This window comes from Vanderwaltozyma polyspora, genomic scaffold (assembly GCF_000150035.1).
Source record: "Vanderwaltozyma polyspora DSM 70294 KpolScaffold1058 genomic scaffold, whole genome shotgun sequence".
NCBI classification, from domain to species: Eukaryota; Fungi; Ascomycota; class Saccharomycetes; order Saccharomycetales; family Saccharomycetaceae; genus Vanderwaltozyma; species Vanderwaltozyma polyspora.
This window is the reverse complement of record NW_001834669.1, coordinates 21,722-37,485: the sequence shown is the minus strand read 5'-3', so window position 1 is coordinate 37,485 and position 15,764 is coordinate 21,722. Positions and strand designations below refer to the sequence as shown.

Genomic DNA, 15,764 nt, shown 5'->3' with positions numbered 1-15,764 from the left:
CACTGGCCTCTTACCGATACAATCTCAACTTATAGCCACTGATATCCTCCAAAAATACCAGAATTATTCAAATAAACTTCTTTTAAAGCTTCACTTTTAAAACTTTGGATATTTAAAGGGCCTGGAAGGTGAAAAAAAAAGTGGTGATGATAAAAATGGTTTGGTCTTCTGATGCGATGAGATATATGAAGGTTTAAGTTGGTAAAGAGGTTGAAGGAACTTGATTTAGGTGGTTGGTAGTTGCTGGATCTTGTATTTTAGGTTGTGAATTGTTTGGATTTGATAAATTTGTATGGTTGGAGGTGCTGATATTGATGATTGGGAGCCCGTTGGTGATGGTAAGCCTGTTGGAATAGGGATGGGAAATGAGGATCAGGATCAGGAAGATGTTGTTGTTGATTTTGGCAAGGTTTCGAAGGATCAGGTACGTGTTAATACGAAAGTTTTGGCTCAGACTCCAGATGTTGATGTGGAGGCGAGTGGTTCACCTTCTTCTTTTATGAATATTTTCACGTCTTTCTCAGGCAAGAGTCCTAGTTCACCTTTGGATAATATTATCGAGGAGAAGAATTCTTCTGGTGAGAAACGTAGTTCTCCAGTGATTATTTCTCATAGGAGGCAGCCTTCAGGGAACGTCAAGAGGTCGAATAAGAGACATAGCAGTTCTAGCAGTATTGGTTCACCTGTTTTGGATTCCGACAAAGGTAAGGACAAATCTGAACGTCATGTAAGTGACAGCCATGTTGTTGAAGTGAAAGCTTTGTATTCCGATGATAGATACCTCGATACTCAGTACTACTATGCCTCTGAGGATCGTAATATCGATTTCCATGAAATATTCAAGTCGGCCCCGCAGGAGGATAGATTGTTGCATGACTTCAGTTGTGCCTTAAGCAGGGAGTTCTTGTATCAGGGAAGAATGTATATTACAGATCGGAGCATCTGTTTTAATTCAAATCTATTAGGGTGGGTCTCAAAATTGATTATTCCAATGAAGGATATCATCTTCATGGAGAAGACTTCTGCCGCAGGCCTGTTTGCTAATGCTATTTCGATAGAGACTACGTTAGGAAAGACCCAGTTCAATGGGTTTGCCTCGAGAGATGAGGCGTTTGCATTGATGAAGGAAGTTTGGGCAAGAGTGCTGATCGAAGAAGGTGAACGAAATCCAATCGAGAAAGTTGAAGGTACCGAGTCGGAGACTACTCCCTTAATAGATGATAAGGCAGTTAAAAATGAAGAGAAGGCAGATTCAAAGATCGATGATAGATTCTTGTTGAACAGTGCAATTGATTCAGTGGAATATTTTTCCCAATATGACTCTAAAAAAACTGTGACGTCCTCTTCAGATGATTCAGAATTAGATGGTGATTCTATTTTCAACGAAAAACCACAATTGACTAAAAAAACAACGGTAAACAAATTACAGAAAGGATTGGATTTTAAATATAATGGCCCTTACACCTGCCAAGAAACTTGGTTTCCTGTAAATATTCAAGATGATAGAGAAGAATTATTAGATGAATTCGAAATTGAAGCTGCTCCAGGACTGGTTTACGAATTAATGTTCGGTGAAGCCAGCAATAAGTTTTGGTTAGATTTCTCAAAGGTTCAAAAAGATACTTCAGATTTTAGCACGATAACTTCGTTTAATGAGGTAAATGAGAAGGGTAAAAAATATCGTAAATATTCCTATACCAGAGAATTAAATCATTCAATGGGACCAAAAAGTACAAAATGTATAGTAACAGATACTCTAGAACATTTGGAGTATGAAAAATACATAAACGTAGTAAGCTGCACGCAGACACCAGATGTCCCAAGTGGAGGCAGTTTTAACACAATGACAAGATATCTATTTCGCTGGAGATCGAATAGCAACTGTATAGTCAGGATATCTTTTTGGGTAGACTGGGTTGGAAGTAGTTGGATCAAAGGACTGATAAATTCCAGTTGCAAAAGTGGTCAGGAAGATACTGTAAGTAAGCTTAAACCCTTTATCCAAAAGTTTGTTCAAAAATGCACAGAGCCTAGTCAAGTCACTGCTCTAGAAACAACATCCTTACCCGAAAAGATTGAAGAGACTGTAGAAGAAATAAGAGTATTTGAAGACCAAATAAATCTTTTAATGAAAGAAATGACAGTTATGAAGCAAAAATTAGAAACACAAAGGATTTTTATAATAGTGATTTTGTTTTTATTGGTAGTTGATATACTTATCAATCTTAGATAAAAACGAATAACAATTAAATATTAAAATGGCAAACAGTATATATATATACAGCTATATATATATATCAATATTTTTTTTTTATTTATATATATTTTATACTATGTTTAATTATAGATAACATAATTCCATGATGCAAATTAATTAAATGTATGATGCGTTAGATAGTGTTGGCAATTCAGGATATAAAAGTTCTTGATGGGTATTGTTATTATTATTGCCATGCATTTTGTTTTCTAAAGTAATATTTGAATTCATATTGTTAAAGAATGAGATCGATTGATTAAATCTATTTTCATTAAATGTCTTTGGAAGAAGGACAGGCTCACTGACATGGTTTGGTTTTTTCTGCTGTTTCGCAATATTCTTCGACAAGGACAACTGTATCTTATTATAATCAAGATCAATATTCTTTTGAAGATCCTCCACTATCTTCAGCACGGCTGGTAACTCAAGTTTCACCAATTGGTAGTATTCTTCTCTATGTAAAACAGTTTGATCTCTTTCAGCAACTAAGGCTAATTCTGAATGATCAGACAACTTATTAGCAATCAGATCAGCATAACGATAATATAGTACATATGCTGAAAATATATCACCTTTCTGAAATTCCAATTGTGCTTTATCCAATATCGATACACATACTTTTAAATATATCTTCAATGGCGTATTTGCATTATACGTGTATTCTAAGGCTTCTTGCCTTAATTGAGAACTTGATTTCATACCAATAAACATTGGAGCCGTCAACTTGATTAGACAATTACTAGAATGAATGAATATCGATCATCAATTGTCATATACCTATCTTTTAATTCAAACCATGTTAACCAGTTGGTTAGCTCATCGCAAAATTTTTCACTGGACAACGAGAAAAGTTGCTAGTGCATAGAGAGATATCTCATAGTATAAGAAAGATATATACATTCAAGACAGGCAAACAAGATAAGCTAAGACTAGATGAACCAAGGTATGCATTATAAAACATTGGTCAATTTCTTGTATGATTGAGTTCATGTTGGTCTAGTATTTAGTTCTTCAATAAATTCTGAATGCAGAATCAATTTGATGGATAGAGGCAGAGAAACGTGTTATTTAAAGAATTAGATCAAAAACTTGGATTTGTAGTGTAATTGTACATTAAGATAAGTTAAGAATGAAATTAAACACGATCTGTTAAATTGAAGTCATTTTAAATTTACCTGTATTGGTCACCTGTTCATTACTTATCCCGAGTGTAGCAAGTGAAGCTTACATTGGGAGGTTACAACAGAACTCGAACCAGGTTATGTATTTAAAAGTAAAAGCAAATGGAAACAAAAACACATTCAATATTCATGGACGGACAGCATATGCTTCGTTTCATGAGGACATAACCATCTATAATTATACGATATAATTCTTTCAATACATTACAAGTTCCAGTCTTGATACCAGTAAACCTATTACAACTATAGTTATTTAATCTAATAAATAAAATTTAAAAAAAGCGCAGTAGTTACAATCTGACAAGAACCAGAGTCTCAGTGCATGCAAATAAGGCGTTAGATATCAAACAAGACACTCTGACACAAGACACCTAAAGCCCTCCCTCCATGCCTTTCCCTAAGATAAGTATACTGTTCTGTACCAAATGCAAATGGAACCTAAGGAGTGCTTGGTACCTACAAGAGCTTCTCCAAACATTCGGTGATAACTTAAGAGAGGTCTCGTTAGTTCCAAGTTCTGTGGGTGAGTTTAAAATATTAGCCTGGATAAATAATGATAATGACGATCCTATCACCATCTGGGACCGTAAAGTCGATGGTGGCTTCCCTGATAGCAAGCACTTGAAGCAGAGGGTCAAAGAATTAGTGTTTAATGATACTGTTTCAGTTGGAGCGCATATATCCAGAAATACGAACAATCAAGAAAGTTTAGTCTCACAGAGGGATCAAGTTTCAAAAACCGAATGTAGTGAATGTGTTGATTAATAATCTTTTTATTCACACCATCTAATCTAATATTCTCAATGTTATACAACTATTATATATTTATAATATCACCATTTTTTTAGTTTTATTTGTTTTATATTAATAGCATGTTGTTTGGTTCATATTGCTAATAATACAAAAAGGAAAAAAAAATACTTCTATTATTAACAACAAAATTGATCAACAACTCATTGCTTCGTATTGTACACAAGAATAAATAAGAATGTGTTTCCTCGTTCCCTGAGTACCATATGATGGTTTGCTCGATGGATAAGAGGAGAAGCAAAAAACCCAAAAAGTCTATCAATTCTATGTAAAAGAGCTCTAGTAAATTTAATCAATCATCGTGATTATACACTAATCTAATTCCATATGAATCGCTAGGAACTAAGTGCTTTCCAATAAAGAATTCTATTTTTTGCAACAATAGACAATGGACAAATGTCCAAATAGGGTCTTAACCCCCCTCCAATAAAACTTCTGACAACAATGTAGAAAGACTATGACTATCCTTTAAATAAAGTCTCTCATCACCTCACTATCCCTCTTGAAAATAACCATAAACTCTAAAAGTAATTCGAAATGATGGTGGATTGCGTTGTTGCATTGCATGATCTTACTTGGTCAATCAATCAAATGTGTTCTTGTGCTGCTTAATAACGTGACATATCTGTTTCGAGAGCGTAGATCCCACATTCTTTCTAGGTAAGTTCCGTGTACCGCTCCGAGATTGCCGCCTGAGAGTACTTTTTGTGCGATGATTTCTTAGCAGGATGCATAACAGGCATTGCCTATATAAGAGTGTTGGTGTTGACAAGTTGATAATAAAGAGGGAAAATGGAGGGGGGAAGATGGTCGATTGATGGTTAGAGTTGGGTTTTTATGTTCTGATGACCATGGGATGGTGGGATTGAAAAAAAAAGTGGTGTCACATTGGGTTTTTTTGAAAAGTTTTATATAAAAGTGGAACTTAGAGTGGATACTAACCCTCATTATGTCTTGGAACCTTTTAAATATTTCTTATTATGATGTTTTTAGGTAATAGTACAAGAAAGAATCGTTATTGACGCTTATTTGTAATAATTAGTATTAGAAACTTTTTATTCCAAGAGTATTATTGATTTTACTAACAATTTACGCGAGCTTTTCTTAAACTTTCACTATTATGGTTTTGCTTAAAAACTCTGTCCTTTTAATGGGCTCATTGGCGGCTTCTGCCAATGCTGCTTCAATGGTTTCCTCTCAAGTTCTATTTTCAAATTCATCTTTAACTATTAGCTCTGAGGATGTCAGAACTACCACAACAAGTTTCAGCCAATGGACTGGTACTTTTACCACAACTTTCAGTACTGATATTATAACCATCGATGGTACTGACAACTTTAAGACTTTGGAAACAACGTACTACGTTTTGACACCAGGTTCAGCAACTTTTGAATCCAGTTCTTCAAGTGCCTCTGAAACCGCTACTAATTCAACTTCTGAAGCTACCTCTGAAGCTACCTCTGAAATTGCTTCCGAGTTCTCTTCAACTTTTGAAATTACCACTTCAGCTAATGCTACTACTAGTATTTTGGATTCAAGTTCCTCTGCTATCGCATCAGCCAACAGCACAGTTCCAACTGAAGAACCAACTTCCGTAGAATCTACTTTATCTTCTGCCCACAGCTCTGCTAACGAAACTGCAACTTCTGTTGAATCCACATTATCTTCTGTCTACACTTCTGCCAATGAAACTGCAACTTCTGTTGAATCCACTTTATCTTCTGTCTACACTTCTGCCAATGAAACCAGACCTTCCGAATCAACTACTGTCGAATCTACCTTATCTCCAGTTTACAGTTCCCACAATGCCACCTTATCCCAAACTACTGAACATTCTTTGACTGCTATCTCCTCTGAATCAACTTTATCTCCTATCTACACTTCCTCTAACACCACTTCCACTCATGAACAATCTGTTACCACTATTACTACTACCGAATGTTCCAATGACGTCTGCTCCACTGTCACTATCACTGAACCATGTTCTTCTGAAACTGTCACTTCCACTCATGAACAATCTGTTACCACTATTACTACTACCGAATGTTCCAATGACGTCTGCTCCACTGTCACTATCACTGAACCATGTTCTTCTGAAACTGTCACTTCCACTCATGAACAATCTGTTACCACTATTACTACTACCGAATGTTCCAATGACGTCTGCTCCACTGTCACCATCACTGAACCATGTTCTTCTGAAACTGTCACCGCTACCCATGAACAATCTGTTACCACTATTACTACTACCGAATGTTCCAATGATGTCTGCTCTACTGTCACCATCACTGAACCATGTTCTTCTGAGACTGTCACCACCCAAGAGCAAAGCATCACTACTTACACCACTACTGAATGTTCCAATGATGTCTGCTCTACTGTCACTGTCACCGAACCATGTTCTTCTGAAACTGTCACTCACGCTCCAACAACTACCACCCATGTTATCCCAGGTACAACTATTGTTACTTCTGGTAAGACCTTCGTTGTTCCACCAACCACACTTACAAAGGTGGTTTCTTCTGCTTCTACTCCATTGACTACAACTAAACATGTCACTTCAGCTGCCACTACTAAAACTCAATTGACTTCATTAGAAACTGAACAAAACAAATCACACTCAACCACTTTGGCTACCGAAGAAGTTAAATCTCATTCTACCTCTTTAGCTACTGAAGAAGTTAAATCCCACACTGTATCAGCTTACAGTTCCAAAACTTCTACCGCCTCTGTCTCTTCTTTCACTGGTGGTGCCAACATCAATTTTTCCAACATTGCTGTTTTCAACACTTTATTGGCTTTCGTATTCTCTTTGATTCTATAATCATGACTTATTATTAAAAAACAATTCCCAAAAATATATTTTAATTAATTTTAAAAATACCTTTTAGTTCTTCTTAGATATTTTTATAAATATGTTCATTTAGCGTTTAATTATCTATAATGAATACTAAATATCTCATTAACATTGCTCAAGTTTTACATATTTATAAGAGTCCTTATGCTTGCTTTTAATTAATTCAAGTTTGCCAGAGATTTGATTATTACGATTGCGAATGAATTTAAGTTATTACGAAGTCCAGCGATAGATCTAGTTAGTGCCAAATCGAAATCACACAAGGTACAGACTTATAGCCGCTCTTGTTATAAGTCATTTGTAATTAGGAACAGTATTGTACTGTATATTCTTCCGAACCTGTTACATAATCAGCTCATCGACCGATGAGCTGAATTACCCTGACACCAGGTAAAATGTTTCAATGATCTCATTTAAACATCACCATTATGACGATTAATACTAAAGTAGTCAAAGGAAATAAGCAACCATCAAAACACGACCTTGGTTTATCAAGTTCATTACTGATTAATCAACAAACGCACATTACAAAGTATTGTTTATGAATATCTGTTTATGTCCTTAAGCATGATTTTGCCACAGTCGTTGTAGAAACTGTGAAATTACAAAAGCATAAAAAGAAATAACAGTGCACATGTTGTCAACTTGTTCTATCTGGTACCAATTGCCGAACAATCCACAGTTCCAAATCAGATAATCACTAAAATACCCAAGAAATCCAATGCCAAGATGGTGAGAAATAGAAACAGGTGCTGGATAGTAGGGAGGTAAAAAGTAAGAACATCAAGCAAAAACAATTCTACAACATCAGAAACCCAATCTCAAGGAGGCAGCCTTTCCAAAACCAACTGAGATGGGAAATGTGAAATTACAAACAGAAAAAGCAATGATGAGAAGCTCTAGTAATCATGAAACTACTTGTCCTGCGTGATTCATCATCATCGTCCCAACAAGATCAATGAAGTGGATTCATTAGACGCTGAATGCAATCAATCCAGCATGAATAAGCAATTGCAAACCTTCACTTGTTATTAATAGCACCACAGTTGCTATTAATAAACTAAAATCAACCATGTATTCAAAACCCACCCCATCTTGTAGGGTCGCAAACGTTAGTTGGCAGAGGATAAGAAGACTCAACCAATATTGACTATTCTTAACAAGTCGAATGAGCCAGTCACGTACACAGTGATGTGTCTATTTACAGAAGAATTTCTTTTTTCCCTTTCGTTTCTTTTTTTGTTTTTTTGATCCAGCAGATCTCGGCGGCTCCTCTCGGAGCGTTGCTATAAAAGGAATGGAAATCTTCAAAAGAACCTAAAAGAATCATCATCAGTTGATGATGGCTTTATTAAAGTTGAAGATTGGGGGAATATGAAATAAAAGGGTTAGGTTGAAGGTGATTAATGATTATGAGGAGTTTCCAGGTATATTGATGAAGGTTAAGTGAAGCAAGAGTGTTAATTTAGGTTTTTTTGAGATGCATGAGGAGGAGAGTTGGGACAAGAGAGGTGTGGTATCGGGAATACTTTTAGGGATGTGAGTTAGAGGCTTTGGATTGCAAAAGTGTATATATAAGGGCGGTTCAATTCTAGATATATCAGAGGTTTGAATTTGACGGTCTTTTTTTTATAATTTCAAATTATGCTATTTGGGTTAGATTCCATAAAGGGGTATCACGTTAGCCTTATTTGATTTATTTGGGTTATTGCTGTCAGGTGTTCTCGAAGTTGAAAATATTATAAAAAACCCTCCTTTTATTGGGAATTTAGACTGATATATATATTGAAGATAAATTTATATTTTTCTTTCTCTTCTTATCGGTGTACAATATCTTCTTTTTGAAAACTCAGAAACTATACGTTCGCTTTATTTCATTTTATTTTATCAATTTTTTTTCTCATAAACTTTAATTAGTTTCTCTAAACTGGAAAACCAAAATAATAATTAATTAATCATGCTATTCAAAGGCTATAAATATAGCCATGCTGCGCTAATTTTGATTGGTGCTTTAGCGCAATTGTCACAAGCTGAATTAGAGAATTTCTATGACATGGAAGGTTCAAACGATTTAAGACAAAGAGACTTTCCTTATTATGATTTCGAAAGAAATTTACGTGCTGTAGAACCTTTCAGTTTCTCTAACACAACTGCTACCGCATCTAGTTCCTCTGTGGCTTCCTCTTTAGAAGTGACTTCCTCCGAAGCTGTCACTTCATCCTCTGAAGCTGCCTCTTCTGAATCTGTTACTTCATCCTCTGAAGCTGCCTCTTCTGAATCTGTTACTTCATCCTCTGAAGCTGCCTCTTCTGAATCTGTCACTTCATCCTCTGAAGCTGCCTCTTCTGAATCTGTCACTTCATCCTCTGAAGCTGCCTCTTCTGAATCTGTCACTTCATCCTCTGAAGCTGCCTCTTCTGAAGCTGCCACTTCATCCTCTGAAGCTGCCTCCTCTGAATCTGTCACTTCATCCTCTGAAGCTGCCTCTTCTGAATCTGTCACTTCATCCTCTGAAGCTGCCTCTTCTGAATCTGTCACTTCATCCTCTGAATCTGCCACTTCATCCTCTGAAGCTGCCTCCTCTGAAGCTGCCTCTTCTGAACCTGTCACTTCATCCTCTGAAGCTGCCTCTTCTGAATCTGTCACTTCATCCTCTGAAGCTGCCTCTTCTGAAGCTGCCACTTCATCCTCTGAAGCTGCCTCCTCTGAACCTGTCACTTCATCCTCTGAATCTGCCACTTCATCCTCTGAAGCTGCCTCCTCTGAAGCTGCCTCTTCTGAACCTGTCACTTCATCCTCTGAAGCTGCCTCTTCTGAAGCTGCCACTTCATCCTCTGAAGCTGCCTCCTCTGAACCTGTCACTTCATCCTCTGAATCTGCCACTTCATCCTCTGAAGCTGCCTCCTCTGAAGCTGCCTCTTCTGAACCTGTCACTTCAGAATCATCCATTGTTGCATCTACCAACGCTACTGAAATCGAAAGTACCGAATCTGCTTCTGCTACCTTGACTTCAGAATCATCCATTGTTGCATCTACCAACGCTACTGAAATCGAAAGTACCGAACCTGCTTCTGCTACCTTGACTTCAGAATCATCCATTGTTGCATCTACCAACGCTACTGAAATCGAAAGTACCGAATCTGCTTCTGCTACCTTGACTTCAGAATCATCCATTGTTGCATCTACCAACGCTACTGAAATCGAAAGTACCGAATCTGCTTCTGCTACCTTGACTTCAGAATCATCCATTGTTGCATCTACCAACGCTACTGAAATCGAAAGTACCGAACCTGCTTCTGCTACCTTGACTTCAGAATCATCCATTGTTGCATCTACCAACGCTACTGAAATCGAAAGTACCGAATCTGCTTCTGCTACCTTGACTTCAGAATCATCCATTGTTGCATCTACCAACGCTACTGAAATCGAAAGTACCGAACCTGCTTCTGCTACCTTGACTTCAGAATCATCCATTGTTGCATCTACCAACGCTACTGAAATCGAAAGTACCGAATCTGCTTCTGCTACCTTGACTTCAGAATCTAATTCATTCAACCATACAACTGTAGGGAGTACCGAAACTACTCAAACATCTGAGAGTGTTATAAGTTCCTTATATACCTCCATTAACAGCACCCTTGCAAGCTCGTCCACTACTGGAGCTTTATCAACTCAAAGTGTTTCTGAATCTGCTATTTACACATCCTCAAACACTACCATCCCTCAAACTTCAGAACCTGTTACGACTATTACAACAACTGAGTGTTCTGGAGATGTTTGTTCTACCGTCACTATCACTGAACCATGCTCTTCTGAAACTGTCACTTCCACTCATGAACAATCTGTTACCACTATTACTACTACCGAATGTTCCAATGACGTCTGCTCCACTGTCACTATCACTGAACCATGTTCTTCTGAAACTGTCACTTCCACTCATGAACAATCTGTTACCACTATTACTACTACCGAATGTTCCAATGACGTCTGCTCCACTGTCACCATCACTGAACCATGTTCTTCTGAAACTGTCACCGCTACCCATGAACAATCTGTTACCACTATTACTACTACCGAATGTTCCAATGATGTCTGCTCTACTGTCACCATCACTGAACCATGTTCTTCTGAGACTGTCACCACCCAAGAGCAAAGCATCACTACTTACACCACTACTGAATGTTCCAATGATGTCTGCTCTACTGTCACTGTCACCGAACCATGTTCTTCTGAAACTGTCACTCACGCTCCAACAACTACCACCCATGTTATCCCAGGTACAACTGTTGTTACTTCTGGTAAGACCACTGTCGTTCCACCAACCACTATTACACAGGTAGTATCTTCTGAAACTGTCACCACCCAAGAACAAAGCATCACTACTTACACCACTACTGAATGTTCCAATGATGTCTGCTCTACTGTCACTGTCACCGAACCATGTTCATCCGAGACTGTCACTCACGTTCCAACAACTTCCACTCATGTTATCCCAGGTACAACTGTTGTTACTTCTGGTAAGACCACTGTCGTTCCACCAACCACTATTACAAAGGTAGTATCTTCTGAAACTGTCACCACCCAAGAACAAAGCATCACTACTTACACCACTACTGAATGTTCCAATGATGTCTGCTCTACTGTCACTGTCACCGAACCATGTTCATCCGAGACTGTCACTCACGTTCCAACAACTTCCACTCATGTTATCCCAGGTACAACTGTTGTTACTTCTGGTAAGACCACTGTCGTTCCACCAACTACTATTACAAAGGCAGTATCTTCTGCTTCTACCCCAGTTGTTATCCCAGGCACAACTGTCGTTACTTCTGGTAAGACCACTGTTGTTCCACCAACTACTATTACAAAGGCAGTATCTTCTGCTTCTACCCCAGTTGTTATCCCAGGTACAACTGTTGTTACTTCTGGTAAGACCACTGTCGTTCCACCAACTACTATTACAAAGGCAGTATCTTCTGCTTCTACCCCAGTTGTTATCCCAGGCACAACTGTCGTTACTTCTGGTAAGACCACTGTTGTTCCACCAACGACTATTACAAAGGCAGTATCTTCTGCTTCTACCCCAGTTGTTATCCCAGGCACAACTGTCGTTACTTCTGGTAAGACCACTGTTGTTCCACCAACTACTATTACAAAGGCAGTATCTTCTGCTTCTACCCCAGTTGTTATCCCAGGTACAACTGTTGTTACTTCTGGTAAGACCACTGTTGTTCCACCAACTACTTTAACTCAGGAAGTTTCGTCTATGACTGTTCCAGTTGTTGTTCCAGGAACTACTATTGTTACTTCAGGCAAGACTACCGTTATTCCTTCAAGTACAACTACTGAAACCAGACCAGTTGTTGTTGTTCCTGGCACAACAATTGTATCATCTAGTAGTACTATTGTTATTCCACCAACAACAGTCCCACAGGTCGTTTCTTCTGTCACTGCATCCGTTATCATTCCAGGAACTACTATTATTACTTCAGGAAGTACCGTTGTTGTTCCACCAACTACTGTTGAAGAAACTACACAAATATTTGCTCCACAAACAACATCTATTCCACAAGAATCTAACTCCGCAATTGAAACATTCCCAGGCAGTTCTACTACTGAAGGACAAACCATTTCTATTTCATCTTATACCGGCGGAGCTGGCAATTTGGTTTCTGATAGATCCATTTTTGGTGCTGTTGTTGTATTCTTATTATCCGTATTATTATGAACTCTCTTTGAGTGGATTTTTTAATTATGATTCTTTTAATTGCTACTTTGAACTGTTATTACTTAATACATATTTCAGTTTTTTAGATATTTTACTATATGTTTAATAATGTTGTGTTTTAATATAAGAGAATCTAAGACATAGTACCTTATATCATATACGAATAGTTATTTACGTTATATACACATAGTTACAATATATACTTTTTAGTTCTTCTCAACAAACTATATCTTAATAGTTGTTACTATTAAATTTGAAAAGTCTTATATGGTCGATAAGTAAGAATAGATGCAAAGGTCAAATAGTCGAATAAATGTAAGGTAAGCTTTCATAAAAAATTACCGAAGTTTTAACATGAGGTCTTATCACAAGAGTATATCAATCCATCCAGTGTACTTAATTACCATGTTAACAATACATTCAAACATACACACCTAATAAACTGTTACTATTTATTATAAAACGTAGTTTAGAAAATTTTAAGGATATTTGCTAATTTAATGACATTCGGCCATCATATACACATTGAGTAATAAACATTTTGCAATTGAAAATAAATGGAATAAGCTTTCGAAAGATATTTTGATTTTATTTTTAAAAAAAAATCTCCCATTCCTACACAATCTGTATCATTTAACAAAAAATATATGTAGTACTTATCAATGGTTAATATGCAGTAGTAGTGTAACGAAAGAACTTAAAGATTTATTTTACACTCAATTACTTTTATAGAAGATTCATGTAATCATTAAATTTACCTCTCCGTTAGTTATATTAGTTTGAATATGCAAAAGACTCTTTACAAATAAATTTGGTCTCAGTCCATGTCCTAGTTGTTTGTGAATATTAAATCCGTCATGTAAATTACCTTATGAGATTTGATTTGGTCGATCACGTGCAATTGATATCTAACAAATTAAAGTACAAGAAATATAATAACTAACTATTAAGAGAATAAGTATAACGTAGTCAAAACTAATGGAATAATAATGAATATTCCTTGGGACTCATTTAAAATGAATTGAATAATATAACTTGAGCTGTTGTTAATCTTGATTGTCCCAACATAAAGTGAACCCAAATATGAGAAAACTGATTTATGGAAGAGCATATTACCTATACTATCTCTATTATTTCGAATCTGAATTAAGGAAGTTTCGTACTACTGTCAAGAACAACACTCCACAATATGTGCTTCGTTGTAGACCAGCTGTATTGAACTGGTTAACAAAACATGTCGCATCGAACAGACACTATGTTCATCTCTTATATGTACCATTATTTTAAACAGCAGTATACTTTAACAGACTTAAAGTAGGGTTAGCTTTGTCAACAGACTAACGTCATAAATGTATTAATTGGCCAGTATTTGGTAATTGTTAATTACTATTTAGTTGTATAGTTATTTTGGTATACGTTAGAATAAAGGCGGCTCTGCATTTATCCAGGATACTCTTATTGTGGAGATCTGTATCATAATGCAAATATACTAATAATTAATTTTGTTATTGATTGATTCTTTCAGTGTACAAGTTAACATACTAAATACTATACAATATTATACAATAATATACAATAATATACAATGATCTCTTTTAATATCAATACTGGTTAATATGAAACAACGTTGTTGTAACAACGCATATCTCGACACTACCAAGGTTTGTACGAAGTAATACTAAATAATACATAAAGAGAATATCACATGACCTTTTTACCATGTATTACCCTATGCTAACTCTTAAAAAGTGAAATTGGCCAAGTGTGAAATCTGAAAACGAGATGAGTTTAGATCAATATAGATACATACAAGACAATCTAATTCGATAAGTATGTGCAAAATTTATCTGGTATCAAGTTATCAGATGACGTATTATTTCGGCATTAAAATATCATATTCTGAAGAAAATGAAAAGAAGATAAGCTCATTTTTTTGCCCTTTAAACTCCAAGAATTATTGATAAATCTGAGACTTCGCTATGTTATTACTTAACTGAAATGGAATTGCAAGAAAGTATGAAAATAAACTTCGTAGAATTTCCTTAATTATCGAGGAATCATACGTAATTCCTACAAATTGTTTTATTAACTTGTCTGACCAAGGTGATTTTTTTATGCATATGAGAAATTCATGCTACTTTCCCTCATAATTTACCAATAAGCTTTATTTAGATACAACCAGAAATTATAGTTACGAATGGTCTCTGATGATGAACTAATTTTTTATCACAAAATTGGTATTAAGACACCCATTAGTGCAAAACCGTTTCGAAGGTTATTGTAACCTAATATTAAAATTTCCAAAAGAATCCAACAATATTAATAACAAGACAACCTTTTGGACAACAGAAGGAGAACTACATCCTCATTTTAAAACAAGATTTATTACTGAACAGATAGAATAATAGAATGAAATCTGACTCTACCCCTCCCTTCTTGGTGATAACATAACCTCTGAGGAGAAATGTCGACTCATAACAAGGATTATATGCACTGAAAACTCAACTATTAAGAATTTAATTTTCCTGCCGGTGTTTTCAAATTCCATTGTTAAACTCACAATTTCTAAAAGAATTACTTCATGAATCAATTTTTCCTAACTCTATTATTTTGAAGGATAGAACACATGCTGATGTTACATCTGCAACAAACTCAACTGATAATACCAGAACTGGTCCATAGAGACATTTATTGTCTTCTATCACATTGCCAACTAAAACCTCACCGGGTATCGTACCGATGTAATTATATACACGTAGATAATGACCAAGATATCTTCGAAATCGAAATTCAGCAGATCTCGCCTGTATCCTCCTCACGACATATATCCATTATAAGAAATGTAGATCTTCCTGAAAGGACAATTTCGATTGGAAATCAGAATTCAGTTAGTTTCGGTTGAGAGTTTGAGTATGAGGGACTATAAACAAG

The 15,764-nt window shown here is 36.2% G+C and overlaps 5 protein-coding genes across 5 annotated transcripts; 4 read left to right on the top strand and 1 right to left on the bottom strand.

Annotated features, from left to right (window-relative positions):
• Positions 1-292: 292 nt before the first annotated feature.
• On the top strand, positions 293-2,233 carry Kpol_1058p9 (GRAM and VASt domain-containing protein; the record flags this gene model as incomplete). The annotated part of the gene is made up of 1 exon (XM_001645280.1): positions 293-2,233. The coding sequence occupies one exon, from the start codon at positions 293-295 to the stop codon at positions 2,231-2,233; it is 1,941 nt and encodes a 646-aa protein (XP_001645330.1).
• Positions 2,234-2,374: 141 nt separating this feature from the next.
• RFU1 (Rfu1p) lies at positions 2,375-2,968 on the bottom strand (the record flags this gene model as incomplete). Its single annotated transcript, XM_001645279.1, has 1 exon — positions 2,375-2,968. One exon carries the CDS (start codon positions 2,966-2,968, stop codon positions 2,375-2,377), a length of 594 nt encoding a protein of 197 aa, XP_001645329.1.
• Positions 2,969-3,825: 857 nt separating this feature from the next.
• On the top strand, positions 3,826-4,203 carry Kpol_1058p7 (SelT/SelW/SelH family protein; the record flags this gene model as incomplete). Its single annotated transcript, XM_001645278.1, has 1 exon — positions 3,826-4,203. One exon carries the CDS (start codon positions 3,826-3,828, stop codon positions 4,201-4,203), a length of 378 nt encoding a protein of 125 aa, XP_001645328.1.
• A 1,165-nt stretch (positions 4,204-5,368) lies between these two features.
• On the top strand, positions 5,369-7,072 carry Kpol_1058p6 (uncharacterized protein; the record flags this gene model as incomplete). Its single annotated transcript, XM_001645277.1, has 1 exon — positions 5,369-7,072. One exon carries the CDS (start codon positions 5,369-5,371, stop codon positions 7,070-7,072), a length of 1,704 nt encoding a protein of 567 aa, XP_001645327.1.
• Positions 7,073-9,062: 1,990 nt separating this feature from the next.
• Positions 9,063-12,833, top strand: Kpol_1058p5 (uncharacterized protein; the record flags this gene model as incomplete). Its single annotated transcript, XM_001645276.1, has 1 exon — positions 9,063-12,833. The coding sequence occupies one exon, from the start codon at positions 9,063-9,065 to the stop codon at positions 12,831-12,833; it is 3,771 nt and encodes a 1,256-aa protein (XP_001645326.1).
• Between the last annotated feature and the right edge of the window lie 2,931 nt (positions 12,834-15,764).